The sequence below is a fragment of the Cinclus cinclus genome, chromosome 1 (genome assembly GCF_963662255.1).
Source record: "Cinclus cinclus chromosome 1, bCinCin1.1, whole genome shotgun sequence".
Taxonomy (NCBI): Eukaryota; Metazoa; Chordata; class Aves; order Passeriformes; family Cinclidae; genus Cinclus; species Cinclus cinclus.
In genome coordinates, this window is record NC_085046.1 from 47720675 (window position 1) to 47747942 (window position 27268).

General features: G+C 39.1%; 1 protein-coding gene across 1 annotated transcript; it reads left to right on the forward strand.

Moving 5' to 3' along the window:
• Window positions 1-1179: 1179 nt before the first annotated feature.
• Window positions 1180-26121, forward strand: STARD3NL (STARD3 N-terminal like). The gene is made up of 9 exons (XM_062497369.1): window positions 1180-1362; window positions 12703-12999; window positions 15763-15840; window positions 17646-17723; window positions 19459-19512; window positions 19604-19721; window positions 21216-21314; window positions 24013-24082; window positions 25490-26121. Exons 2-8 carry the CDS (start codon window positions 12775-12777, stop codon window positions 24063-24065), a joined length of 705 nt encoding a protein of 234 aa, XP_062353353.1. The 5' UTR covers window positions 1180-1362; window positions 12703-12774; the 3' UTR covers window positions 24066-24082; window positions 25490-26121.
• The last annotated feature ends 1147 nt before the right edge of the window (window positions 26122-27268 follow it).

Sequence of the window (27268 nt, forward strand, 5' to 3'; positions counted from 1 at the left end):
CAAGACGCAAGAGAATGGCCTGAAGTTGTGTTAGAGGAGGTTTAGGTTAGATATAAGAAAAAGCTTCTTTATCCAGAGTGTAGGTTTTGGGTGCTGGCTCTCCAGGGAGGTGGTCACAGCACCAAACCTGACAGAGTTCAAGAAGCATTTGACAATGCTCTCGGGCACGTGGTTTGACTCTTGGTGCAGAGCCAGGAGTTGGACTCAATGATCCTTAAGGGTCCTTTCCAACCTATAAGTCTCTGTGATTCTGTGTTTTTCTGGTACTAATCCCTGCAAAAATAAGGACTGTGCTATGACAAGACGCAAGTGGAATTCGGCGAACGACAGCTAACCAGTCCCTGTGCTCGTTCCGACGGCTCCACTCCATTTTGGGGGTGTTGATGCTCAAAGAGATTTACATATGGGCCGCCCCCTCTGGCGCTCTGCCCCCAGCGCTTCCTGTCCCCTGAGCCCTCGCACCACACGCGAGTAGGATGGAGACACCAGCCAGTCCCATGCCATTCCGCGCTCCATGAGGGACAAGGAGGCTGAGCCAGGGCCGCCCCCTGCCTCTGGGCCCCGCCCCGCCCCGCCCCGCCTGTCTTTGCGGCCTGCATCGCTGCGCGGTGCGGTAGGGCCGTCTTTGCAGAGGTCGGAGCGACGCGCCGGGGTGAGCTCTCTGCCCCCTCTCCCAGAGCGAGGGGCGAGGGGAACGCGCGGGGGAATAGGCCGAGAGGGATGCGGGGCGTGTTGCTAGCAGAGAGGCGGCGGGGCTGTCGGTGCGGCCCGACCCGACCCGGCCTGGCCCTCCCTCCCTTTCCCTTCCTTCCCTTCCTTTCCCCACTTCCTCTGCCAGTGCCGCCGCTTTCTTCGGGGAGGGCGCAGGTTTGTCCCGCTCGGTACGCAACCCGCTGCCCTGCTGGGGTGAGGGGGGGGGGGCAGGGAGAAGAATAGGAGGAAGGAGGAGAATGACGATCATGTGCCGGCAGGCGGGCGGGGCGTGGTGGGTGTCCGTTTCTGGGAAGGGGAGCCCTCTCCGGGAAGGGGGTACCTGCGGCGCTCGGGGGATGCTCAGCGGGCAGGGCCGCCTCTCCCGCATGCCCGGCGCCTCTCCTGCTGGGGAGCCCGGAGGAGGTTTGCTGTTCCTCTTCTTGCCATCCCAGTCCAGCAAATCCATCCTCACGCAGATACGGCGACCTGTTTGTCCTGCTGGTAACGATGTGAGCGAGCCGGGACCTGCGAACACTCGGCTTCCATCGCGGGAAAATGCTGTGCTGAGGGTTAATTTTAACATCGGACTGAATTTAGGGAGCTTCGGAGAGACACTGTCTGCCTTCAGCATCCGAATTGCTGAAGTGCAGCGTTTCTAATTTGTTGAGGGTGAGGCTCGTACGTGTGCAGAGAGAGCTGGTTAAGCCCGCAACAGTTGGTCTCCAGAAGCAGTTCACGTTACTCATTAATAGAGTGCTAACACTCAGCAGTTCTCAATTCACTGTAGTCAGGTGTAAGTAGACACAGTGGTCGACTTTAACCTGGAAAATATTCACCAGAAATACTAAACTTGTTTAAAGAAGTTATGTGGTTGTTTTTAAATCGTGTTAATATGCTTAAAGGCGTAAGACCATCACTGTATTTTTGCACAACATTGTCAATACATTTTACTGTGCACATTTGTCGTCTTGGTTTATATAATATTTACATATTATGTGTATTGTGTTGAGTATTAATTGCTGTGAAAGTTGTCATTTTGTGCTGGAAATCATAGTGTTTTGGGGCATTCTTAGTGAATCCAAAGTTGTGAGAAGGCTCATTTTTATTTATAAGTCTGTAGTGGTGCTACTATTTTTAGCAGGTGTTTTTCATCAGCTTTGCAGTTTTAAGTAGGCCAGATGCAGAGTGATTTGGGTTTTGTTTGTTCTTGGTGTTCGGGGCCAGTTGTTTTGCATACAGTGCACCAGTGATCCTATTGTTGTGGTACAAATTCATAATTTTAAGTGGTTTTTTGTTATTCATGTGTTAGACTTTTTCAGGATAAATGTTGCTTTCTATAGACTTGGTATATTGAGAAAGAAATATGACCTTTTAACAACGCTGGAATTTGTGAAATCCTAAACTCAGTTCAGATGGATTAGACATTCTTTTTGGTGCATATGGGCTTGAGTGTGGTTGTCTTGATGCAATGTGGTCTAATTTTCATAAATTCTCAAGTGTTTAGCCATTATTTTTTTCAAAGTGGGTTTAGCACAATTGTTCTAGGCCTTCATTCATGAAAAAGAATGTATTTAGACTTTAACATTTTGAACTTTGTCAGAGCATCCTAGCTAAACATACAGTTATTAAAACATCTTTGTTAAAATGTTTTACAGGGCCAAACATAATTTCTAGTAAGCACAACTAATGGATTTCACTCAGTGCATTAAGTCAGCATGCACAATATTGCCAGTGATTTTGCAGAAGGTATTGATGACATGGTAATGGTAAATCACGTTTGTGACAGCAGGGACTGTGATTTCTCATTGTTAGGCAACAGCATGCAGCAACTCAGATGAGTCATTTTTGAAGGATCACAGATTTGTTGCTTGTTAAACCTTCTGTAATTTAACTCTGTGTGCTAAATATCTGTTATTGGAATCATTAGCAGCTGTGTTAAAAGACAACTTGTACATTGCCTCCCTGATTTGCTGTCTTAAATTTAGCTAGGAGTAGAATTAAAAATTAAAAATTGAAAAAAATGGTCTTAGAACCAACTGAGGTATCTTCTAATGGTGTTAAAATTTTTGTACTAAGTTCAGCTACTCATTTATCAGCTGAAGCTCTAAATTAGCATAACTTCAGACATCAGGAGTTAATTTGTATCTTGTGCTGATAGAAAAATTAGATCAATTATGTGGAGGTGTATTAAAATAAGTATTTTCTTCTGAAGGTTCAGGTGTAGGTCTTTGCTGGAACTTGCTGCTTGGACTAGGTAATTGTTTCCTTACAATGTCCTTTAAGAAGAAAAATAGAGCTAAATGTAAAACTTGAAACTTCCTTTTATTTTGAACCACCTTCAAGAGCTGTAAAAGAGGAGTTAAGAGTGAAAAATTCTTACAGAAGTTCATCCTGTTCTGAAATCGATGTCAGTTTCTTGAAATGCTGTTTTCTTGAAGAGCGCTGAAGAATTTTCAGGGGTTGTTTGCCTGGAATAAACTTTCGCACTGTTTTGTGGAATAGTTTTTGAGGGACTGACAGAATCATCAGTATTTCATACTAATACATAAAATGCCTGAGCTATTTCAGGAAGAGTCCTGCCATTCTGTGCTAGCAAAAGAATAGCTTTTCTTGTCCAACCAGTATCTGGCTAGGAGACTTGGGGAATATTTTTATTGTTGATTTGGGAAAAAACCCAAACAAACATATAGGGGTAGTCAGTGTTATAATCCAGTATCATGCTTGATGTTTGAGGCAATCAGGGAGGTGTTTGACATTAATGATCTTTAAAAAGTTGTGTTTTGTACTTAGAGAAATGCAGATGTCATAAAATAGGTATGGTTTTGATGTCTAAATGGTTTCCTTTGCCGACAGTTAACTCTGAGAAACTGAATGGATATTAAGCTTTTATTGCTTATTTAGTGTTTAATGGAGACAGTATGCCAAGAAATCTTCATTTCTGTGGGCTGACATCGGGTGAGCTACAAAGTCAACTTCAGAGAGAAGGTAACAGATATGAAGAGTTAGTACCAGATTCTTTGGAGTATTTTTAACTGTCTTTCTCTTAGTTTTGTATCTCTTCCCCTTTATGCCCACCTTTCCCTCATTTCTTTTACAATAAATCATTAGCAATTTTTTTTCTTTATGTTTCTTATTGCATGTAGGTATTGCTTGTGACTGGAATGTGCTTGCATATATAAAACATACAAAAATACTGTATACATGTGTTAATATAACTGGGGAGCTGTTTTAACTGTTTTAAACCTTAAAATCCTGATGTAGTTTCAGGTCTTTGGCAAGATTAGTCCAGAACATTTAAACTAAAAGAAAGGGTTATGTTATTTTTAAGAAAAATATAGTTTTGATAAGTTTGATAATTCATTAAATAAGAGTTGGGACTGGATGATTTTCAAGGTCCATTCTAATCCATAGCATTCTCTGATTTTATGAAGTGAATACTATCAGTTGCAAGGGATAGGTTGTAAATGGGATGGTATGTTGTCAGTTCTATAACTGGAATACTTTCTCTCTCTGTGTTCTAAGGACCTTACAGTGAAAATGTGCACAGAATTCAGTTTTGTAGTTTGCAGTGCTGAAGTATGTTAAGGGCGGCTGAGATCTGAGGCAGACCTTTGGAACGTGTTATGGTGCGTCCTTTTTGTTAGATTTTAGTATTTTCTTAAAATAGAATATAATTGCATATTAGCTCAGTTGTTTAGAGCATGGTTCTAATTACGCTAGGGCACAGGTTTGATCCCCATGTATGGGCCATTCATTCTGGTTTGAGCTCATTTTAAAAGTCTGGGATATGCTGTTAAGAAGGAGTCCAGAGGGGAAGAGTTGATGGAGATGAAAGGAAGGAAGGACAATGCTGATGCCAAATTTACCAGCCGTTTACTATGCCATTTTTCTCAGCTCTTACAGAATAAGAAATGAAATGTTTCAAAAAGGACAGTAGTGTTTTGCAGGACATGGCTCAGTAACAGGGATTCTTCTGCTGCAGGGAAAACTAGTCCAAGGTTGGTGCACTTTGATTTGACTTTCTGAATCTATGAGTCTCACTCTTGGGATGGAGAAAGGTGACCCTGCTGTTTCCTTGGATGCTCTACTAACCTAAAAAAAATGTATTTCCTTTTTTTTTCTTTCTCTTTTTCACCTTCTTTCAGTGGTCTGAGAAAAACATAATTCACTACAAATGTGTGCACTTGCCATGTCACTTTTGCTAGGTCACCATTGGAGCATAGGAGATTGGGGAAACATTTTTCTCAAGGAAACTGGTGGTTTGTTGTTTTGGTTTTGTTTTTACAGGGACAAGTTACCTATAGTCAGAGCTGCTACTTCAGGGTAAAGAGGAGCTACTCTAGTTCTGAACACTCAGCTAAAGCCAAACTCTTTGTAAGGAGCTTCCTCTTGTGTACTGCTAAATATTGCACTGCCCCTCCAGTGGGAAACCTTCCCCATCTTTAAATGTGTTACTTATTTTAACTTGTAATACCTGCTGTGTTGCCTAATTGAAAAGCTGGAGTATTGCCAAAGCATTCTACAGTATCTTCTGCTTATGTTTGGGGAGTTTTGTGGGTGTACATCAGTTTAAATTTTTCAGTCTTGCTTTGATTAAAGTATCTGGCCCAGGTTTCAGATTTTTTGTTGGTGTTTTGGGATTTTTAAAATATCCTTTCATGTTCATTAAGGAACATTTGTTTTGAACAGAACAGTGCTTCAGGGGGTGTTTTTAAAGGCATTGAAACATTAAAATGTTTCTGAGGCAATGATGTGTTACAGCCAGAATGAGTACAGCTTGGAAGGGATTTAAGTTCTCCGTCAGGAACAGGGACTATCAGGAAGTAATTAATAATGTGTCTGCTAAAAGCAGATTTCAGGAAAATTAGTTCTTGCGGTTATATAAACAGAAGAGGGATGGAGTATGTCAGCAGAGTGGGTTGTTGTTCATTTATAGTGGAAAACTCTAAAAAAAATGTGTCCAGGTAAGCTTTGGAGGCAGTCTCCAGCTCTCTGGGATTTTTTTTCTCCCCTGATTTATAATCAGCATTGCTTCATAGGTATTGGCTTTATCTCTGTTGGCTCTTAATCAGGCTGTGTGCTGGTACTGTCAGAAAACACCCTGAGAGTATTCTGCAAATACTCCTGCAGGTTAATACAGCTTCATACCAGAAACTCTCAGATTATTTGACTTCCAATATGAAGTCTTTATAGATAATTGTATATTCTGTCCAAGGTGTTGACTAGGGCAACTTGTGTCTATGCCTAGATAAAGAATGAAGTTGACTTCATGATGGTGACAGAACAATGATTTGAGACCATTTTCCTTTAGGTGTGTTATAGTGCCTGAAAGTATCTTTAAGTATAACTTAAATATTTGAGTGTTAGTGTTACAATACCAATTACTGTATTAAGCAATGTTTTTATGAGAAATTTTTGGTTTATCTGTATCATGTTGTGTGGTCTTACAGAAGAGCAGCTAGTGTAAGCAGCAATGTCAGCCCTTTTACCAGAAAACAGCTCCTCTGGTAAAGAACTGTAAAGAACTTGCATGTTTTACCTGTCTCCCTATGAGGAAAGTTTTTAGCATTTTAGGAAATGATGGGGTTTTTTGGGGTTTTTTTTTGAGGGGGGGAGGGTTGGGTTGTTTTGTTTTTTTGTTATGAGTAAAAATTGCTGCTCTTTCAGTGTCAGCTTTTCTAGTACACTGTAGTTTTCACAATACTTGAGTGTCTTGTCTGCTATATTGGCCATGTCATCCTATTTTGCTTATTGGAAAGAAGAAATATTTTCAGGTTTTTTTAACATTCACAGAAAAGCTGTTTATGGTGGGAATTTTTGGGCCATATTTAGTGTTGTCAGGACACATATTCTAAGTATTCTAGGTGTTAAGTATGTTTCAACAGCAGTTGACATGTTACATTGTGTGCCTAATTGCTTTATGCAAATGCTTCAAACCAATATGCAAGGACAAAAAACTGGAAGAATAGGGGTAGAAGGATAGAAAAGAAATGTAGCATTCTGATGCTGCATCTCTAAGATATGTGTGTGCAGTGTGTGCCATCTGCTTCTGCCAATATGACTGAAAATAATAACGTTAATTGTAAATGCAGCTTGAAATCATGGACAAGCTCTCACCATGTATTGCTAAAGTCTTTATTAGACTTGGAGGGCAGGGAAGGACTGCAGTCCTAAGCTTGATAATTTTAATTCCTTTACTTTTCACTTACTGTACTAGTTAATTATATTGATAAGTGTAAAATCTGTATTTCACTAGAAAGTTTGAGAATTTAATTTACTGTTTGGAAGCTTGAGTTATGGCCAGAATGATTAGGTGTTTAAAAATAAAAAAGGCAAAACACACCTTTAATTTAAATAGGTAAAAAGTTTGGGGGCTTTCTTTCCAGGAAAAATATGCCACTGTTGTCTATAACTTTGAAGAGGTCAGCACAGAAAACTTACTTAGCTAAGTATTTTAGTGGTAGTTGAGCAAATGTATGCAGTTATAAAGAAAACAAACAAAAAACAACTCCATTAAAATCTTTCATCTTTTGAAATGAGGGGGTAGGAGAAGAAGGTATATCACAGATATACTAATGTGGATTCTTATTTCAGAAGTTTTATTCCCCTCTGAAATGTTTTGACACTTCAATAAGCTTGTAGATTCTGTCATTTCACCTGCCTAATACTTTGCCTGGATTTTATTACGGCATTTGATACTGTACTTCCCAGCATCCTTCTGAAAATTCTGACTGTGAAGTGAGCAGATAGATGGTGTGGTGGAAGAACTGGCTAAAGGACAGGGCTCAAAGGGTTGTAGAGGATGGGGCTACACCTGGCTGGAGACCAGTCACCAGTGATGTTCCTCAGGGCTCAATCCTGAGGCCAGTTCTGCTCAAAGTTTATATTGGTGATCTGGAGGCAAGAGTCAAATGCACTATTAGCAAGTTTGCTGATGGTGCTAGAGTGAGAGGTGCTGTTGACACATTATTAAGGGACAAGAACATGAAACTGAACAAGAAGGAATGCCCGACTCTGCACCTGGGATAGAGCAGCACCTTCCACAAGTACAAATTTCAAGAGGAGTGGCTGGGAGCAGCACCACAGAAATGGGTCTGGGGATGCTGGCTTGACAGCAGGCTCAAAGTCAGTAGTGGCAAGCCTTCAAATACAACACAACCAGCTGGTCAAAATGAGTGATTATCCGACTCTATTTAGTGCTGCTGCAGCTTCATTTTGCATACTCTGTACACTTCTGGGCCCCAAAGTTTTAAAGGTATGTGAAGGTCGTTAAATAATGTGCAAGTGGAGGGCACTGAAGCTGGTTGAACAGCTAGAAGTAATGCCCTGTGAGAAGCAGCTGAAGACACAGGGTTCATCTAGTTTGGAGAGAAGGAGGCTGAGGGGTGACCACACTGTTCTTGGCAGCATCCTGAGGTGGTGGAGAGGGAAGTTGCTGATCTGTTCTCAGTAATACCCAGTAGCAGGGCATGTGGGAATGGCTGAAAGCTGCATCCATCAGAGCAGGTTCAGACTTGACATGAGGAAACATTTCTTCACCAAGAGTGTTGTCAAAACATGGAAGAGGTTTCTTTGAGGAGGAGTTGATGCCCCAAACCTATCAGTGTTTAAAACTTTTGTTCAGCACTGAAGTGGTCAGGCAGTTGGATTAGGTGACTGTTTTCTGTCCCTTTCAACTGAATATTCTATTCTATTCTATTCTCATGATGAGTCAAATAAGACTGTTATTTGCCTGAAATGCCAGGGATTTTTTAGCTTTGAAAACACTTTTAAAAACACATAACACAAGTGATATACTGGAAACAGGATTTTTGACTCTTTCAGAACAGGTGTTCACAAGCATTATCACCATGTACAGGTGTAGCCAGGAGCAGGTTAATGCAATCCTCACTTTAGCTTGAAAAATCACCACTTGGACTCTGGCAAAGGAAAATCAGAGAGCTACAAATATTGCAAATCCCCTACATCTTATAGAGAGCCATTTGCTAGTGGGACTGTGTGGGGAAAACAGATTTTTGTCTCACTCGCATGTCTCTTATTGCAAGAAGTTAATGGCAGTTTGTATCCAACAAGTTGCTATGAACTCCACCTCTCCAGGCAAGTTTGCCCACATAATTTCTTGGAATATTCTGAATTATGGGCTGACATTCCTGATGAGTGTCCTGCACCCAGGCTCTGTAGAAAATGAACTTGCTGGTCTCTAAAACGTCACTTCTTCATAGGATGTGTTTGTTTTGACCACATATCCATCCTGAACCCTGCTGTATAGAATAGCCCAAACAATGGAACTGCCTGGAGCCAAAAGAAGTGGTGCCAGTAGAACCCAGTCTCCTTCAAATCAGAGGCAGATATTGGGTCAAGTCACAGATGATAAGCAGTCTTGAAAATATGTTACTGATGTTGTAAAACCACCCTAAAAATTATCTAAAATAATAACCTTTACCAGAAACAGGAAAGTTGATAACTGACTGATGCACTAAGAAGAGTCTTTCTAGGAAAAAACCCTCAAATGTTGTAAGAATGTGACTTTCTCTCTGTTTGATAATGACTATTTTTATGGCTGAATTTACGTTTTGGCTCTCAAAAATCCAAACCCCAAAACACTCTCCCACTCAGTTTATTATTTTTTTTCTCTGATTCTAAGTTATTTTGATTTTTAGAAAGAACAATAACCAATGTCATGTATCACTTTGGACACAAAAACTCAAGTAATGTGGCAGCATGCATTCAGGCCAAGCAGTCCTTGCTTCCTGAAGAAGAATAAGGATCAGTAACAGTCACATGCAAAAGATTTGTGTGGTATTGTCAAAAGTGTGACGTGTCTCAATGACAAACACACCTTTTTTGCCTTCCTAAACTTGTTCCACCACTGAGTTTCTTGGCCAGAGATGCATGAAAAGTACTCCCGTGCCTGTGTGGTACTTGTGTTGCCTAAATGGAGTGTTGAGAAGTGGCAGCTCTTCATGGGGCTGCAAGTCTGGAGCCCTTCCAAGCAAGAACCTCTGGAGAAATGAAGCCAAGGGAAGAACAGAGCTCACTCCCCGTGCAAACTTGTAAAGGGTGAGAGAGATGGGGCATGATTGGTGCTGTGGAAGTGCAAGTGGGGAGAAATGTTGTTGCTGGTAATGCTGAGATGGGTAGGAAAGTGGCTGGCCAAGTCACCATCCAGCACTAAATGGGTAAAAGGGAAGTGCTGTTTTTTAGTAGTCCCCACATGCCTGTAAAACAGCTGCCAAGAAGGATTTCAGATTTTTTTTGTGCGCTCACCTGAAACCGTTTGAGAACATTGGTGTGATGAAATGACTGATTATGTCATTCAGGTACAAATGAACTTTTGTTTTAATTAATGGAAGAAACTATGGGAAACAATCTTTAGCACACACTTGGTAATTAATCAGTTTGCAGAGCTGTTGCAATGACTGCAGAAAGCTGCCAGGTTTATTGGTGAGAGTTTGTTGCTCTCATGTCACATCTTTTTATTTTAAAAAGCAGCAGGTTTATTGCTCCCACGTTTCATCTTCTTGTGGGGATTTTTTCCTTTTCCTGAATGAAGCAGAGAGATGGGACTTCTGAGTTGCTTTAGAAAGTGTGGTTTATTTTTCTTCTACATAGGCAGAAAGGGTGAGTTCGTTTTACAGATGTTCACAGAATGGCTCAGAAGCCACAAGACTTATGGTTACAAGGTCTTTTAATGATTTATTAACCAATGAAACACTGCCAACAAAGATATTTACGTTATTAAACCAATACTAAGAAATTTTGTCTAATTACAGTGTAGAAAGCCATTACAGTGGCTTTCTTAGCCAATCCTGTTCTGACACACAAACTTACATTGCTGCACTCTTAAAACGTCTTGTTACCTTTATTTTTGCTATATCTTAAATTTTAAAGCTAAACATATCTCTACTTAACTGTGTTTAATTTTAAGCTTTGGCTTACAAGCCCAGTGTTCTGAGGATTTCTTATGTTTTGAATTCCAACACTGCCAAGCTGTGTCTGTTCAGTTAAAGAATCACAACATTTTGATGCTTAGTGTGATGAAAGAGGCCCTGCCATATGTCCAAACGTGGATCTAATGAATGAACAGGCAGAACGAGACTAGGGACAAATTCCCATACTGTGACTATCCCCTGTCTAGAGGGCTTGAGGCATAAAATAGTCTGTCAGTAGCAAGGATTTCAGAGTGCATGGAATTTATAAGCTGAATCTGATGTTTTGAGTCATGCTCGAAAACAAACTGTAGCCAGTGCATTTTAAGACTATGCTTTTCTCCTTGCAGAGAGCCCCACAAGGCAAATAGATGCTGAGCTAATGCATTCTGAAACAATTAATTCTGGCTGTACTAATTGCATTCCCATATTGTGCTGTATCTAGCACTAATCAACTGGAAGTAACAGCTTCCTATATAATTGGCACTGAGTGCCCCATCAAAACAAAATAAATATATTAGCCAACGCAGATGGAATTTTTTTTTGAGGTTTAGGTTTATTTTTATTTTGAAGTATGGCCGTTGATGATGGCCTGATGTAAGGTTTAGATCTCATCCCAAACACTTTCCTATGGGCTGCTGTTATATATAAAAGCACTTTAGCATGAGGGTTTTCAGTACAAAGCCAGTGCTATTTACAACACGAGTGCAGCAATTCTGCTCATGCCCCTGGGTTCAGGTGGTCCAAAGTTCCCTGCAGTGCTCAAGGCATCTGACCAAACACACCATGTGTGTCTCCTTCCTTTACAGCCATTTACTAGCCATGTTTCAGGCATCTGCTATATAAACAGAAGATTTAAAGGTGCATTGTGTTTGTCCACCCCTGCATGGTGCTTTGAATTCCCTAAAGGCTGGTCCGTCTGACTTGACCTAGGCATTGGTCGTCCCTGGCCGCCTGTGTCTTCCTCAGCTATGATGTGTGCACTCTGGCAGCTCCCTGCACCACCTTTACTCTTCCCTTGTGCCCTTGTTATCCTCCCTTGTGTTTGCTTAGTATTACAGGTCCCCTGCTGGGCTTTCATTGACTGTGTTCTTGCAGCCTTGGAGTAGAAAGGAATGGGAAGAATTTCTCTCTCTCTTGCCATTTACTGAAAGACAATCCACCTAGGAGGAGGCCAAGTTTTGTTCTTGAATTTCAAAAAGCTATTCCCCCAGCGTTACAAAAATGTGTATGATGTGGTTTTTACTGCAGGATGTACAGCTTAATCATCTGAGCATTTTACACAAAAATAAATTTTCTGCGTGTTTCCATGAAACTTGTGACCTTTTGAGTCCATCCTTTCTAGAGGCTTTAATTGGGCAAATATTCTCATGGAGGATTTGAGTGAATCATGCATCAAACTGCTCCAGTTTTATAGGAAATTCAACTTGAAAATTCTTTTAAAAGCCTTGTAGTCAGAATAGACTTAGGGTAATTGTAACTAGTGGTTAAAGGTAATGCACACACTTTTTCATGGAGAAACTGTCTGGCAGTGTAAGTTGCTATAGCAGCTAAATTTACAGTGCAAATAGCAGTGTATATGCTTTATAGAATGATTACTGCACTATTCAGGGATTTTAGTGGACTTTTAATCTTTTGTTTGTATCAGCTCTGGATGTGCTATTAACTAACACTGCCATTTTTCAGGAACTGGATATGGAAGTTTCTTTAAGTTGTCCTCCTTTTTATTGAAAGCATTTGAATCAGTATTGAAAACCTTAAAGAATGCACAGCATCATGCTTTTTATTAATTTAATGATCTCACTCTAACAGCATGGAGAAATGACCCTTTTAAATCTGGACAGTGCTTCCTTATTTCAAATGGCCTAATTGAACATTAATTCTCTTGCTTCACAAATCCTCTGAGAGATGAAGAGGAATTTGATAATGTGTTAGAAGCAATTTCTAGGGCCTACTTGCCTAATTCTCTTGGTCATCAGTTTAGCAAAAAGAGAACTGACATTGTAAGATGGAAATATCACTTGAAATTATGGGGTGTTTGTGACTAATGTGATTTGGTTTTGTTTATTTGTTTGTTTAGAAATTCTTCCTGTATGGATCCGCCTTCTAGTGATGGTGAAACTGGAAGAAGACCACTCTAAGCAACCACAGGATGAATCAGGTCCCAGCTGATGCAGAAAATGCTCACAGTAGCAGTGTGGAATCTTGTCCTTCCTTGCGGGATGTCCACTCTATCAACCCAGCGCAGCTGATAGCAAGGATTGAGTCATATGAAGGCAGGGAGAAGAAAGGCATATCAGATGTCAGAAGGACTTTCTGTTTGTTTGTTACATTTGATCTCTTATTCATAACCTTACTGTGGATAATAGAATTAAATGTGAGTTGTCTTTTCAGTACCTACCCTTAGACGTTATATTAAGTATTTATTAACTTCAGAGATGGTTAATAAGTTGCTTCCTTCTATCCAAAATTATGTTATTTGTATCTATTGAAGCTTAAGCAGCTTCTTACTTTAAGCTTCCATGAACACTGTACCTACTCAGCTGCATCTACTTTTATTCATTAGGATACATGTTTATCTTCTTATTATGAAATCTTTAGACGTTCCTGTAGTCTGTGAACCATGCTGAAAAAAAATCAGAAATCCAGTGTAGTCTTCAGGCATCAAATAAACAAAAATGTTACTGTATGTCTTTGAATTTAGCAAGAAGTATGAATTTTAACAGCCTTTGAGACTCTGCCATCTGGGTAGCTTTAAGTCAGTGATGTTTCACTGAGGTCTTAGTCCCTGAAAAGACTTCTACTGGCCAAAACTTTTATTTTGTTGTGATGTATTTTCTTTGGTCTAAACTTGGTGTGTTATACATTATAGATAGTAGAGTATATTTAAACAACATAAACTCCCACAGTTGCCAGCTTTTAACTCCAGCATTTGTAATCTGGAAAATGAGGCTGTTCTCCTAGAATTTCCAGAAAGCAAAAGGATAGCTCGTTTGTTGTTATTTTATAAGTAGCATCCTAGTTCTTGAGCTGGATTTTAAGCTATAGTCTAGTTTACATTTAAGAACAGACACACTAGGGAGGAATCCCTTTTCTAAAAGGAAAGATCTTGAGTAAATACTTTTTATCAGCATTTCTTTACTAGATAAATAGCCTTGGTTATTAATTTCCATTATGAAGCTTCAGGACCTGACAGTTCAATAGTGCGTTGATACGGTGAGAAATACTCATTCTGATTTAATTTGAGAAAGCAGATTTTGCTTGCCTGAATGATGTAATTTTGGGACTAGACTTTCTGTTTTCTCTCTAGGTAGAAAAATGGTTGCAGCAGTATTCTGATGCAGTTTTTTCTTTAGGCCAGTTTCTCAACAGCTTGTAGACTTAGAGGAACAGGGAGGATTTATATCTCTTGTTGAGATTTCAGAGTACAGATTCTCACATTAGAGCTCTCAGGACATTGAAGACTTTGAACAGAAAATGCTACCAACTCATGATTTTTCATTATGAATGCTACAGCATCAAGGGACTTCAAGATCACAGCAGTTTTCTTTGTAAAATGCTGTATTTTCAGGACAACATATTATGAACTGGTGTCCTATACTGCCACATGTCAGCAAGAATAAAAACCAGGTTTTTGTCATTAGAAATCAATGATTTTGGAAGCTAAAATTTGCTGTCTGGGATCTGACATGTGCTTAGGTTTTTTGTTCTGTTTTTCTTTGAATCACTTTGTTTGCTGGGAAGTAAAATAGCATTGTGTTAGGACTGTATATTATTGGTGCATACATAATGGGTCAGAATTGCTATGAGATTTACTGTAAACATTGTTTTCACTTTGTTGCCATTATGTAGTTTCCTTTGGTGTTGTGTCATTTATCATTAAATGCTTCGGGGAGTAGCTCCATCGCATTCTGAGCAAAAATCAAGGCTTCCATTGTTCTGTGTCTATCCTTATGTCAACATTGCGGTGCTCACACAGCCACACAGTGATGAGCAGCTGGAGTGGGGGAAGTGGATCTTCCTTATTTATGCTGGAAACAAATAATCACACTTGATGCAGTAGAGCAACCAAGGGAAAACTGTATTTAGTAAGTGTTTTGTTAGGTAGCCATAGAGGAGAGGGAGAGAAGAAGAAATAGAACAAATTCTGAGTTGAGTTACTAGTCTCAGGAAAACACTGTCCAGTACTATAGGTGGAAACATGTGGAAGTGTGTAGGCTGCATTGCTTTGAGATAGAGAACATATGTTGTTGGCTTGCTTTGGTAATACCTTTCCTTATGAAGATGACAGTAGTCAAACTCAATATTAAAGCCTTCTGTTGGTGTTGCTTTACGTAACTATTTCACGCAGTGCTTAATTATGGAAGTTTGTATCAAAAGCAATAAGAAATGGACACTGAGGTTTTTCATTTTCAACTAAGATAGATACTCCTCTCATTCTCTGTGACAACACATTTTAAATTATTTTCTTACAAGGCCGGTTTGAACAGTAGAATCCTTCCACTGGGAAGAAGCATGGTAGTGGCTAAGGAAGATGTAATTTTGAATCTCATCAGCAAATGGAAGAATTAAACTTGAATGTTAGTTATTTGTGTGAGATTAGTCTAATAGTTGCAGCTTCTGCTTTTTTACTGTGGATCTTTTGGCTCAGCTTTCTTAACAAATCATGTGAGGACTGATAAGAAAGAGATCTGAAGTATGGATTCAGTTTCTGTTCTATTTCCTGTTTGCTAGCATGTGACTAACTAGAACTGGGTTATGGTTGGCTTTTTGGTCAGCTGTTTTGATCCTCCTTATAAGAAGTAAAATGCTTTGTGAGTTTGTGTAACAGACCTTAGCATATGATCATTTATTCTTCCCTCAATAACTTGTTTGCTTTAATTTTGAGAAAGCCTGAAATGTAGCTTGCCTTGGGCAAATGATAATCCTAGATGTTTTCACTTTGAAAAGTCTATGCAATCTTGAAAAACAAAGAACAACAGTAGTCTTGATATTATCATTCTTGCTGGACAGCTCTTCTGTATTTAGTTCAATTATCTTTTTCTGTATCAGCAGGGAATTATTAGTTTTAATAATAATTCTCTTCATATTTGAGTGTATCTTGTTTTCTGAAGCTGTGTATGTTGTTGTTCCTTTGTAGGTAAAAGGAGGCATTGAGACTACCTTAGAAAAAGAAGTCCTACATTATGACTACTCTTCTTCATATTTTGATATATTTGTAAGTGTTCTTAAAAAAAGAAAAAGGAACAGCAAAAGTATAGTTTTCCCAATCCTCCTTCCCCAGATGTTTCCTAGTTTGAGTCTTTTGAAAGCATTGATTTTTTTCTTGGTAATTTAAACCAGAAGGGCCAAGTTTCACCCATCTGGGAGTTGTCTAGTCCTGCTCTGGCAGCAGGCTTATGGGGCCTGTGTATGGAAATGCTTAGGGCAAATTGATTTGCATCCTTACCTTTGGGGTGCATGAAAAAGCCGATCGAAAACTAATACAAAACTTTGATGTGACATAAGGTAATTCATCAGGAGGACAAGACCCATAGCTCTCCAGCTCTAAAATCATTTTGATTAAACCAACATTTTTGTCCCTCCTTGGGCATAAGGTGGCTGCAGTGAAGAGAGACTTGTTCTCAGGGTGGCCTGCACAGGGCAGGTTTCTCAGAGTTCTGTATTTTATAACTCAAACAGTAAAAAGAGCTGACTTGGAGTATGATTCTCCTTTAGTATGTATAAGTATCTTAGATACATAAGAGGAACTTTGTTGCATTAGGAAATTTCTTTAAGCAGAGCTCTAGCTCTGTAATTGCAATGCATTTTGCACTGCATGGGCCAAGTAAAAGCTGTTTCTTTACATTTCTTCTAAAGGGCAAGACTGTTAATTCTACTAGATCTTGTTTGCCTTGCAGATATGACTTGGTTTGGTATCAGTCATTTTATAATGGTGACCTTGTCCAGTATCTCCCTTTGAAACTGGTATAAAACCCCATACTTACTTCTGCATTGGACATTTGCTGTGTCAAATTAACTTATATACTGAATTCAATAATTTTATAAGCTATGTTCCTTCTCCCTTTCTCATTGTTTTTCTGGCAGGTTCTTCATGATTTACCATACTGCAGAAGGCAAAAAAATGTTATCTGTAACAAACTCTGGAAATTACATTATCCTGTAGGTGAACCAAGGGCTAAAAACATGTAACGCAAAATAATAGACTTTTATTCCCTGAAAAGGGACTATGACTTTAAATTTTGCAAAATTATTTGTGGGTTTTTACAGGATTTCTTCTGTTTTTACTATGCATTTGCATAAGAGTAAATGGATTTATCATTCCTCTGGCCATGGCTGTCTTTGATTTCTCTTCATTTTTAAGCATTCATTTCACACTTTTTTGATTCTGAACACATCTTTTAAAACAAGTTGGAAACAATCTACTATCAAAAAATAAACAGGGAAGTTGAAGCTCAGGGTCCCTGATTCAGAGATCTTGTCTGTCTGCTACTGATTTAATTTTCTGGCCTACAAATACAGTAACTTACTTTTTTCTACTGCCAAACAGAATGACTTGCTGTTATAGGCAGCTATATAGAGAATAATTGATTGTTACAATGTTAATATTTCACAAAATACTAGAACTATAGTAGTACATTGCTAAGATCAGTGAGATGCACTGTGATATTCAAGGCATTTACTGGATTAACTGCATCCAGATTTAACTGTTTAGATTCCAGTCAGGTAAAATGATCATGAACACACTTTGGATAGCTTTCTGATGTTTCTAACTTATTTGTGGAATGGCACGTGCTTGCACATTTGAGTCTGTGTAGGCATGTTGATATTGCCATTTGCTTTACAAATGGGAAATTACCTTCTATTTCTGTTTTATAAGAGCACATTCAAAGTTGTTTCTTGGTAACAGAACTTAGACTGTCCTATTTTAAGTTTGTAAGTAGTTAGTATTTTCGGTGAGCTAAGAATATTGTGGTTCTGTGTTCTGAATTAACCAACCAATATTTTTTCCTTTCTCTATAGCTACTGGCAGTCTTTCGGTTTAAGGTGTTAATACTTGCATATGCAATGTGCAGACTGCGCCATTGGTGGGCAATAGCTGTGAGTAGTAGCCAAGCATAATGGAGTTTTTCCTAGAATGGATCAAGCAGACAAAATTTAGATGTCTCTTAACGCTTGTATATTAAGAATCATCTTGATGGTGTATATATACAAATTTGTTGTACAGTAACAAATTAAAAACTTGTTTTCTGGAAGATTTTCAACCTAAAGGCAAGAATTTTATAGTACAGTGGGGGTGGTTCTTATTAGGTATCGTGTTAATGCAAATGGAAGATTTATTTTTAATCCAGTATGGATGGCTAATTTTAACTGCTTGTTACCTCTGGGACTTGTTAATTAATGTTGGAAATATATTTGCATTTGTAATAGTGGACCTTCTTCAAAAACAAGAATTGGCATTATTTTGCCAGAGATCTAGGTATCCATTAAGTCCCACATTCTTACTTTATAAAGTTTTTGGTGTCATCCATTGGACAGGACTTGTATTGCTTCATGCTCCAATATTTAATGTTAAATACACATCCCTTCTTTAAAAGGAAGTTCTCAAGAACTGTAGGCACCCACATTTGGATTCGAGTGGATTGGAAGCAGTATCTTTAATGCAGCTGTATGGTGTGGATGACAAAGAATGCAAAAACTCATGCTTTCACCACTCGGTACTGTAGGTTGTAATAGTGCTTTATAAATCAGAGTTTTTGGGTTTTTTTTCCTCCCTTACACTGTGGTAGGTGCATGTATAATATGTTTATTTGTAACTTTCCTCAAGTGAATAGCAAGCAGGTTGCTTAGTACTCTGAGACTATATGCCATGATTTTCAAAGATTGTGTTACTAGTGTGGCACAAACACATACATGATGGTAGCCACTGCTCTGATTTTGTATATATTTAAATGCATGCCTCTTACAAGTCCTTGCTCTTAGTTGTGTAGCTTTGGATTATTTGTTAACCCACCAACTTGATGCCTTTGTTTGTGAGATGGTGAGAGTGAACACATCATGATAATAAGTAATTAGATACATAAAGCTTCACTGAAGGTTTTGCCAAAGCCTTGTATGTTAACATCCAACCTGTGATTGACAGAAGTTGGTTCTGATGTTTTTTAGAGAATTGCTGGATCCAAATGCGCTAGAAGATATAGAGGCCTTGCTTATGTGAACAGTACTTGTTCACTGCTTTTTTTGGTTTTTTTTTGGGGGGGGGGGGTGTGATTTAGATATTTTATCCAGCATGCCAATTTTAAAAATATATCAGGGAATACCAAGTCTTCAAAAAATAAATTTTTCAATATGCCATTTCATGAATTAAAGTATTTATTCCAATTTAATCCCACAAAGATATTTTGTTGTTTGAAATGGATATTTTGACTTGGATGGTAGTGAAAAGCATGTGGAATGACTGCTATTTGCTTTTTTTCCCAAATATGTAAATAATTGGGGTTTTTTTTAAGGGACTTGATGAATAAAGTACACTATCTTCATTATACAGTGCGATCACAATTTACCTAACTCAGGCAGTTTAACAATTTACATAACTCAGGCAGTTTAGATTCTACACAAATGCTATGTGGAAATCAATGTTTGGAGATGTTTGTATTAAAAGTTATCTTTTGTGAGGTTATTTTTAATAACACTTTAAGTTAATTGTATTATGCTTGTTACATTTTATTAATCTATGTGATCTTGCTGTTGTCAGTAAATATTTAAAGTTGCAACTCAGATAATGGCAGAAATAAACTAAATCCATTTATTAGTTTATCTGTTCTGTCTCTTTCAGTTTACAACAGCAGTGACCAGTGCCTTTTTATTAGCAAAAGTAATTATTTCACAGGTATATATTCTAATCAAATGTTTGTTTTACTGTGTTTTCTTAAAAACAAGATTCTTCACAGCAATTTTTGTAATGGTTTCTTTCTTTTTAGCTGTTCTCACAGGGTGCTTTTGGCTATGTGCTGCCCATCATATCCTTCATACTTGCCTGGATTGAAACTTGGTTCTTGGACTTTAAAGTGTTACCACAAGAAGCTGAAGAAGAAAATAGTAAGCTTGTGATATTTCCTGCAGTTGGCAACATTTGATCCCATATTAACTGGCAGAAGAATGCTTCTTTCAACTTCTCAAAATTTGAAGAGCTGTGGAAAGAATTATATCAAATGGCATGTTTTTTCCTCTTTGGGAAAGGAACATATGCTTTCAAAGAAGTGAGGTTTTAATTAATTTAGGGAGGCAAAGTTAAAAGCTGGAAGGGTCAGATCAGCAATTTGTCAAGCACTTGGGAATGTGTTTAATTTTGTATGCTTGAGATATGAAAATTTAACTGACTTGGGCTTGTAGAACTTTATTTTTTGGATAATGCATAAAGTGTCTGGCTCCTCTTTTAGGAAGAGTAGACACAATAACTAATTCAATGTCACTAACTCTTCTTTTGAGGTGGAAAGGGAAAAATAAAACAAAGAAGTGTTGTGGAGAGTCTGTTTCATGCACAGGCAGAATGAGACCAGGACAAGTATGAATTTCAACCTTTGAGATGAAGCACCAGGTCATCTGACATTCAATATATTCAACTAAATGGAGGAAATCCACTGTTTCAGTGGAAAGAAAATACTGCTTGAGTGGTGAGGGAAAGAAAACTTACAGATGCTTGTGAGTTTCAACAGCAGGAAAGTAATTATACAGCCAACCTGTTATTTATGCATCCTTACCTGAAATAAGGTCTGAAACTCTGTTGGAAGGACATGTTTATCTGTTAGGTAAATAAAAAAAAACTTTACATAGGCATGGATGTCTCCATTTTCATGTGCTCTGAATGCAGTCTTTCTACTTTGATCCCTTCCCTCTTTTTTACTAGTCTGAGAAAGAAGTTGGTTAAATGAAAACAGTGGGGTTTGCCTGGAGAAAAAGAAACTTAGTAACATTTTTTATCTTATGAGGTAATGAGGAAATATATCTGCATCACAATGTTATCTAAAGAGATAAGAAATCTAACCAGTTCAGAGACTTCTGAATCCTTTCATATTGAGTATTCATAGACAAAATATTCTATATGTACACAGGCAAATAGTTAATGAAAGTTTCAGAAACTGAATATGTTGTGACAGATAGGTGAAAGCAAGCTGTTAGTGAAGGGTAATAGTGGCAAAGAGAGAAAATAATTTTTTAGTTATACATGGCACCTCACTGATCATTAAAAATGCATTTAAGAAGTTTTAGTTAGCCAGTGAATATTAATGAATTTACGTATGGCAACCTAATTATGTAATTGCACATAGTAGAAGGAAAGATTCCTTAATTCGTGTGTGCAATATGTCTGTTTTGCTAGTCTGTGTCACTTTAGCTGCCAGCATTTAAATAGAAGACATAAATGTTAAATTAATTGTTGATGCTTTTTAAAATTATATTTATTTAAAGAAATAACTAGTTAGGAATGCTAATGTAATGCATCAGTCTTCAAGAGTCTTCATCAGTATTTGATCTTTAAGATTTTATTTGTTAGCACTGAGGAATTATTTTCTGGTGTTTTTTTTTTTCTTTTAGGATTTTTGATAGCACAGGATACTTCAGAACGAGCAGCTCTTCTTCGCCCAGGAGTCCTCTCTGATGGGCAGTTCTATTCTCCTCCTGAGTCTGTAGCAGGTAGTTACGTTTGCTTAGTGAAAGATTTTTCATATTTACTTTACACTCCTGCATATTTCACGCCCTTCAAGATGGGAAGGGGAAAAAGATACTTTTTGTTTTCAAATGAGAACTATTTATCATCCTAAAATGCAAGATTCTTGTTTGTTCAGTAACTCAGTTTAGTTACTACCCACCAGATGATCTACAATACGTGTGATTAGTTTATTTTAAGTCCCATTCTGACTAAAAAGTAAGGTAAGTTTGAAAGAAAATGGTACCACAACTGAAAGGAGGTAGTTATGGTTTGCTTTGGCCATTGGTTATCCTTTTGGGTCCCTTCCAACTTGAGGTGTTCTGTGACTCTGTGATCTCTTATCTGCCAGCAACAGCATTTATGCAGCAATGCACTATTTAATCCAGCCTAAACTTTATAGTGTCTTAGGATAGACAATGAAACTGGAACTGCTATAAGGCAGACTGAAATTTCAGAGCTCCTTTTCTTTTCTCATAACAAAAAGGAAAAGCCTTCTCTCTATAAAAAGGCTCACCTGTCTGGGTAAATCAAATCAGCGGGTAATGATAAGTACATCTTAACTCTGCATATCATGTGCTTTGTCTAGCTGAGATATGAGTTGATTAAGTATAAAGTAAATGTAAATACTGCAAGATTCAAGAATGTGTCTTAAGCATTTCAAGGAAATAAGTAATTTCTTAATGGAGCAAATAAATCTGAGTTACCTGAAAATGCAGTGGGAACCCCCAAATCCTGTATCTTTTTCCCCTAAAACGTAAACCACCTCTGCAAAGCTGTGCTGTATAATGCAATGTAATTAAAATAATATTTGCCAATTGCTACAGATGAGTTTGCCTATCTTGCATTATAGAATTATACATGTTGGTGATATTTTTCGTTTTAATGTCTATCTCTGGTTTCTCTGTGCTGAGCATCTTGGCTTAGTCAATGACTGTGCTCCATCTAGGGGTCAGAGAGCATTAGTGTCAAGTATAACCAATGATTCAAGGTGGAAATTGATTTTAGCTAAAGCTATGGGTCTGTTTGAGGAATAATGGAAGTGTTGTACTGGACTCAGCTGTTCAACATGGGTTTTGTGGGGTTATTTTAGCAACAGAATACAGAGTGTGAGAGGAAGTGTAACTGGACCTAACGTTTTTCTAGACATTGTGGCTGGGTTGGTGTTGCTTGTGCAGTGAGGTGTTGTGCATGCCTGTGTTGACTGTAGGTGTGCCATTACTTTCAGCTTGACAAGTGGGATTCATTGACAGCTCAGGTGCTTTCTCCAGGTCTGCCATGACTGCCAAGTACATTTTAAGCATCCCTTTATGGGTATGAGGTACAAAAGAAATGGATTAATATATTTGAATTAACACACTCCAGTAGTCACCAAGTGAAACTGCTGTAAAATGTAGAGTAAAAATAGCTCATAATTAAAATTTTTCTTCAAAAATCTGCATTTCTTTATGAGAAGACAAACTATGGATTGTTCTAAGAGCAATTTTTTGGTCAATTTGCCAGACATTGATTTGACAAGTGTTTAGAGAGAGTTTATCTCCTATGCTCATGCAGCAGGGAATAAACCTGCTCTGCTTATATGGCAACATTTATTAAAACAAATCTTTGCTTTTAGGAGGTGACATTTAAAATCAGCTTGGTTTGACTTTTCAGCATATTTGTCTCCTTTTGTCTTTCTTGGAGCTACACCTCTCTGAGGACATAGCCTGGAGCTACTTCTTTATATGGGGTGTCTTGGTTTGAAAGACAGGTGTTTGCTAAGGAAAGCAGAAGCTTCCCTTTGGACTGAAAAAAAACGTGATTCTTCCGATTATTATAATTTTGGAATTAAGAGAGCTCTCAGGCAAAGATATGGGGGTAGGAATAACAGTTCTTTACTAGTGTATCTAACACGACAAACAAGAACAACAACAGCTATGAAATTACCCACAAACAGAACAGTAACTCAGTCCCAGTCCTTTTTGGCTGCAGGCACCTTTTCCCTGAGCTGCAGTTCCCGGTGCTGGGGGTGGGCAGGTCCCGCAGAGCCGCAGGAGGGCTGGGGGTGATGGCAGTGCTGTCCCAGGGGGAGAGAGGGAGATGGAGAGAGAGAGCTCTCCGCTCACGGTGTGGGTCCTGGTGCACAGCAGAATGCTGGATGGTGGTAGTTCACAGCGAGAAGACAGCAGGGCAGGGTCCGATAGTGGTTTCCCGACGCTGGGATGGGACAGAGAGGCAGGAGGCGGCGATCGTCCTTCTCGTCCGAACTCCGCAGGGGAAATGGGCCGAGACCCAGCCTTCCACTTCCTCTTCTGGCTGTTTGAATCTCGCGGGGCTTACCTCTTCCCTCCCGTCCCCTCCCCCTTGTCACCAGGGCCCAGTCAACAGGTATCTTAGCATGACAATGGGGAAAATTCCACAGAGGGAAAAAAAAGAAAGGGAGAGAACTAACCCTCAACATGGGGTAACCCTTCAACTTTGACATTGGTTACTTGGTAACCAAATCTGTTCTGGAGGTAGCAAGTGGAAGATCAGCCTGGAAAGAGTAAATGTATTCAGTTTCTCTACAATTTAAGCTTCAAAACGTAGCTGATAAGATATTCCAAGAAATTAAACACATTCAGACTAATTTGTCAAAAAAAAGCTTAATGCTTTTGTGTCTTTTAACTCCTCTCTGATCTACAGCATTCTTGTCTTCCTTTTCAGGTTCTGATGAAGACTTGGAAGAAAAACAAGACAGTGAAAAACCGATTATATAGCAAATAATAAGAAGCAGGTAGGTTCCTTGACAGAGAACCTGAATATTCCAAAGCTATTTTTTCTAGTTCTGTTCCAAAAAAATTATATAGTGTGTTAATGCTTAAGAGTTCATAATTGTTGAATTCAGTCTGTCTCTCATAGCAGCCTTAAAGTAGGAAATCCTGCCAAGCTATTGAGAGCTTGGAGTTGGGCTCCTCTGCATTTATTTCTTGGCTCTCCTGGAAAGGACAGTGGTGGACCAGATGTGTAAAAGCTCCTTTTTTGGCAGTGAAGATACATACGTCCGTCCTAGTTTGAAAGACAGGTGTTTGCTAAGAAAGGCAGAAGCCTCCCTTTGAAAATGAAAAGTGTGATTCCTCCTCCCTACAAATTATTACAATTTTGGAATTAAGGGAGCTCTCAGGCAAAGATATGAGATAGGAATAACAGTTCTTTACTAATATATCAAACAAGACAAAGAAAAACAATAACAGCTCTGAAATTAGCACCAAAGAGAACAGTAACTGAGTCCCAATTTTTTTTGGCTGCAGGCACCTTTTCCCTGAGCTGCATCTCCCAGTGCTGGGGGGTCCCGCAGAGCTGCAGGAGGGCTGGGGGTCATGGCAGGCAGCACTGTCCCATGTGGGAGAGAGAGATGGAGAGACTCCTCTGCTCATGGTGATGGTCACAGTGCTCAGCAGAGTGCTGGATGATGGCAGGTTAAAGCGAGAAGGCAGCAGTGCAGGGTCTGACAGCAGTGAGAATGGCTCCCAGCACTGGGATGGCAGGGATGGGACAGAGGCGGCGATCGTCATTCTCATCCGAACTCCGCGGGCGAAATGGGCCGAGTCAGTGCCTTTAGTCTCCCCTGGATGTTTGAATCTCGCGGGGTTTCCCTCCTTTCCTCCCCTCCCCCCTGCCAAGGCCCTAATCAACAGGTATCTTAGCATGGCAGTGGGGAAAATTCCACAGAGGGAAAAGGGAAAGAACCAGCCCCCAACACCGTCTTTGGAGATGAAAGCACAACAACATTAGGAAGAGATTTTCTTTGGTTTAAATCTAGGATAAGTATGCCTGAAGACTTCAGGGCAAACCTGCTTCAATATTTCCCCTCCTCAGTCTGTTTAATACTACAAGTGGGTAACACTGTTGCAGCCTCATCTTAAGATTTTTGTAGTCTACTTTGTTTAAATATGAGATTACTTCCTTATTTTGGAAATGACTTCTGGAATTATCATGCCCCATGCTTTCACTTCACCTCTCACAGCAAAACTTAAGCTAGGGCAGGTATTAAATGTTCTTGAGAAGCTGAAACATCTGATTTGAAGCCTTCTAGTGCTCATCTGGAAGAGTTGATGACCTTTTCTTTTCAGCCTCCCTGTTTATAATATCTGTTTACTTTATTCCCATCTTCATTCATCCTGACTTGTGTGATCTGTTGCAGAAAGAAAATCTCTGCAGGAAGTTGTTGGGGTTTGGAAACTGGCAACAGCATCTGTGGCTGACTTGCTGGCAGAGCTGCTGGCAGGAGAATTTATTCGTTAGAAAGTAAAGGGAATGGTTCCCATGTACTGTAATACCTCATGAAGATGTACCTTGTTGACATATGTATATTAGGTTGCCTCCCAGGTAGTATGAAAGTATTTGTCTACAATGTATTTTATTATTCAGTGATTCCTGAAGTTGGTCTTGTAATGACTAGGTGATTACTTCTCTGTGGTGAAAGTATATTTAATAATTGTTGGGTCTCACTAGATAAAATTATTTTATGTTATTGCAGTTTTTCATTCATTTGTTTACCTTTTTTTTAACGCCAAGCATTTTCTTTTTTTTATGGATATGTTCACTTTCTAAAATAAAAGCATTAAAACATGAATAATGCATTATGATATTTCATTGCTTTGTCATCGGAAAAATCTGCATTTGCCACTCCTGTATATGAGGGCCAATAAGGACTCCAGTTTGCAAAGATTTCGTGCAAAATGTATTATAGTACTGTTTACCTGTAGGGAGGCCAAGTTAGTGGTGGTGGCACATGACTTCTTTGTTGCACTGGCTTCAGTATGCTCTTCCTGAAGTTCCCTTCTGTAACTGCTGAAGGAAAATACAAGCCAGGACCAAATATCCTCCAAATATCCTTTACATTGTTTCAAAATAGCCATGATCTGTTTGAAAGCATGCAGGTAAGAATAAACTATTAGAAGAGAAATTCAAACCCTGTCATTTAACAATGTTGGAATGTTCCTAACCAAGGATCTGTAGTATCTCTTCTGAGGAGAGACTGCAGGAGTTGGGCCTGTTTAGTCTTGGGAAGAGAAGACTGAGAGGGAGTATCATTGATGCAGAAAAATATCTCTCAGGCAGGTGCCAAGAGAATGGTGCTAGACTCTTTTTGTGGTGTCCAGCAACAAGACAAGGAGTAATGACTATAAACTAAAACATCAGAAGTTTCACTTCAGTGGGAGGAAGAACTTCTTTACATTGAGGGTGGCAGAGCACTGGAACAGGCTGCCCAGGGAGTTCATGGAGTCTCCCTCGGGAGCCATTCCAAACCCACCTGGATTCATTTGTGTCACCTGCCCTAGGTGACCCTGCCTTGGCAGGGGAGTTGGACCAGATGATCTCCAGATGTCCAATCCAACCCTACAATTCTGATTAAATTCAGTGAGAAAAACACTTCTGGGATAGGAGGTAAAAGGTTCCATTAAACCTATGAACTTCATCTAGGTGCACAACTCATGACTTTACTTGACCATCTGCAATATGAAATACCTCTGCATATCTAAGAAATTCAGCCTATTCTCAGTGCCTGCTTTCTCCTGCAGTTCAGTACTTGTAAAAAAAGTAATAAACTGCAAAGCAGAACAAGCCATATGCAGTGGTGACAGAAAATCCTTGGGGTGGGTGGTAGTTTGTTACACCAGACATGAATAGTTATATTTTGCAGCTGTCAGGTAAAGATTTTGCTAGCCTCTCCTAAATAAGCATCTTTCTTCCTGTGGTGTATGGTCTGGTGTATGGTGGATGTTCTGCTTAGTGAGTTAACTGAGATGCCATGTTTTCATACATGGGTAGTTTGCCAAGGAAGTTATTCCCTTTGGTGCATCCCCAAACAGTTCCAGTTGCTGCCATGAGAAGGTGCATCTCCTGTAAATCTAAAATGCATTGTATGGTATAGAAAGGAGTTAAAATACGTAATCTGGAATAATTTTGTTCAATCCTC

Coding starts and splice junctions, on each gene's coding strand:
- STARD3NL (XM_062497369.1), top strand. CDS start 12,775: ATGAATCAGGTCCCAGCTGATGCAGAAAATGCTCACAGTAGCAGTGTG. Junction 13,000..15,762: donor TGTGGATAATAGAATTAAAT/GTGAGTTGTCTT, acceptor GTTCCTTTGTAG/GTAAAAGGAGGCATTGAGAC. Junction 15,841..17,645: donor CTTCATATTTTGATATATTT/GTAAGTGTTCTT, acceptor CTTTCTCTATAG/CTACTGGCAGTCTTTCGGTT.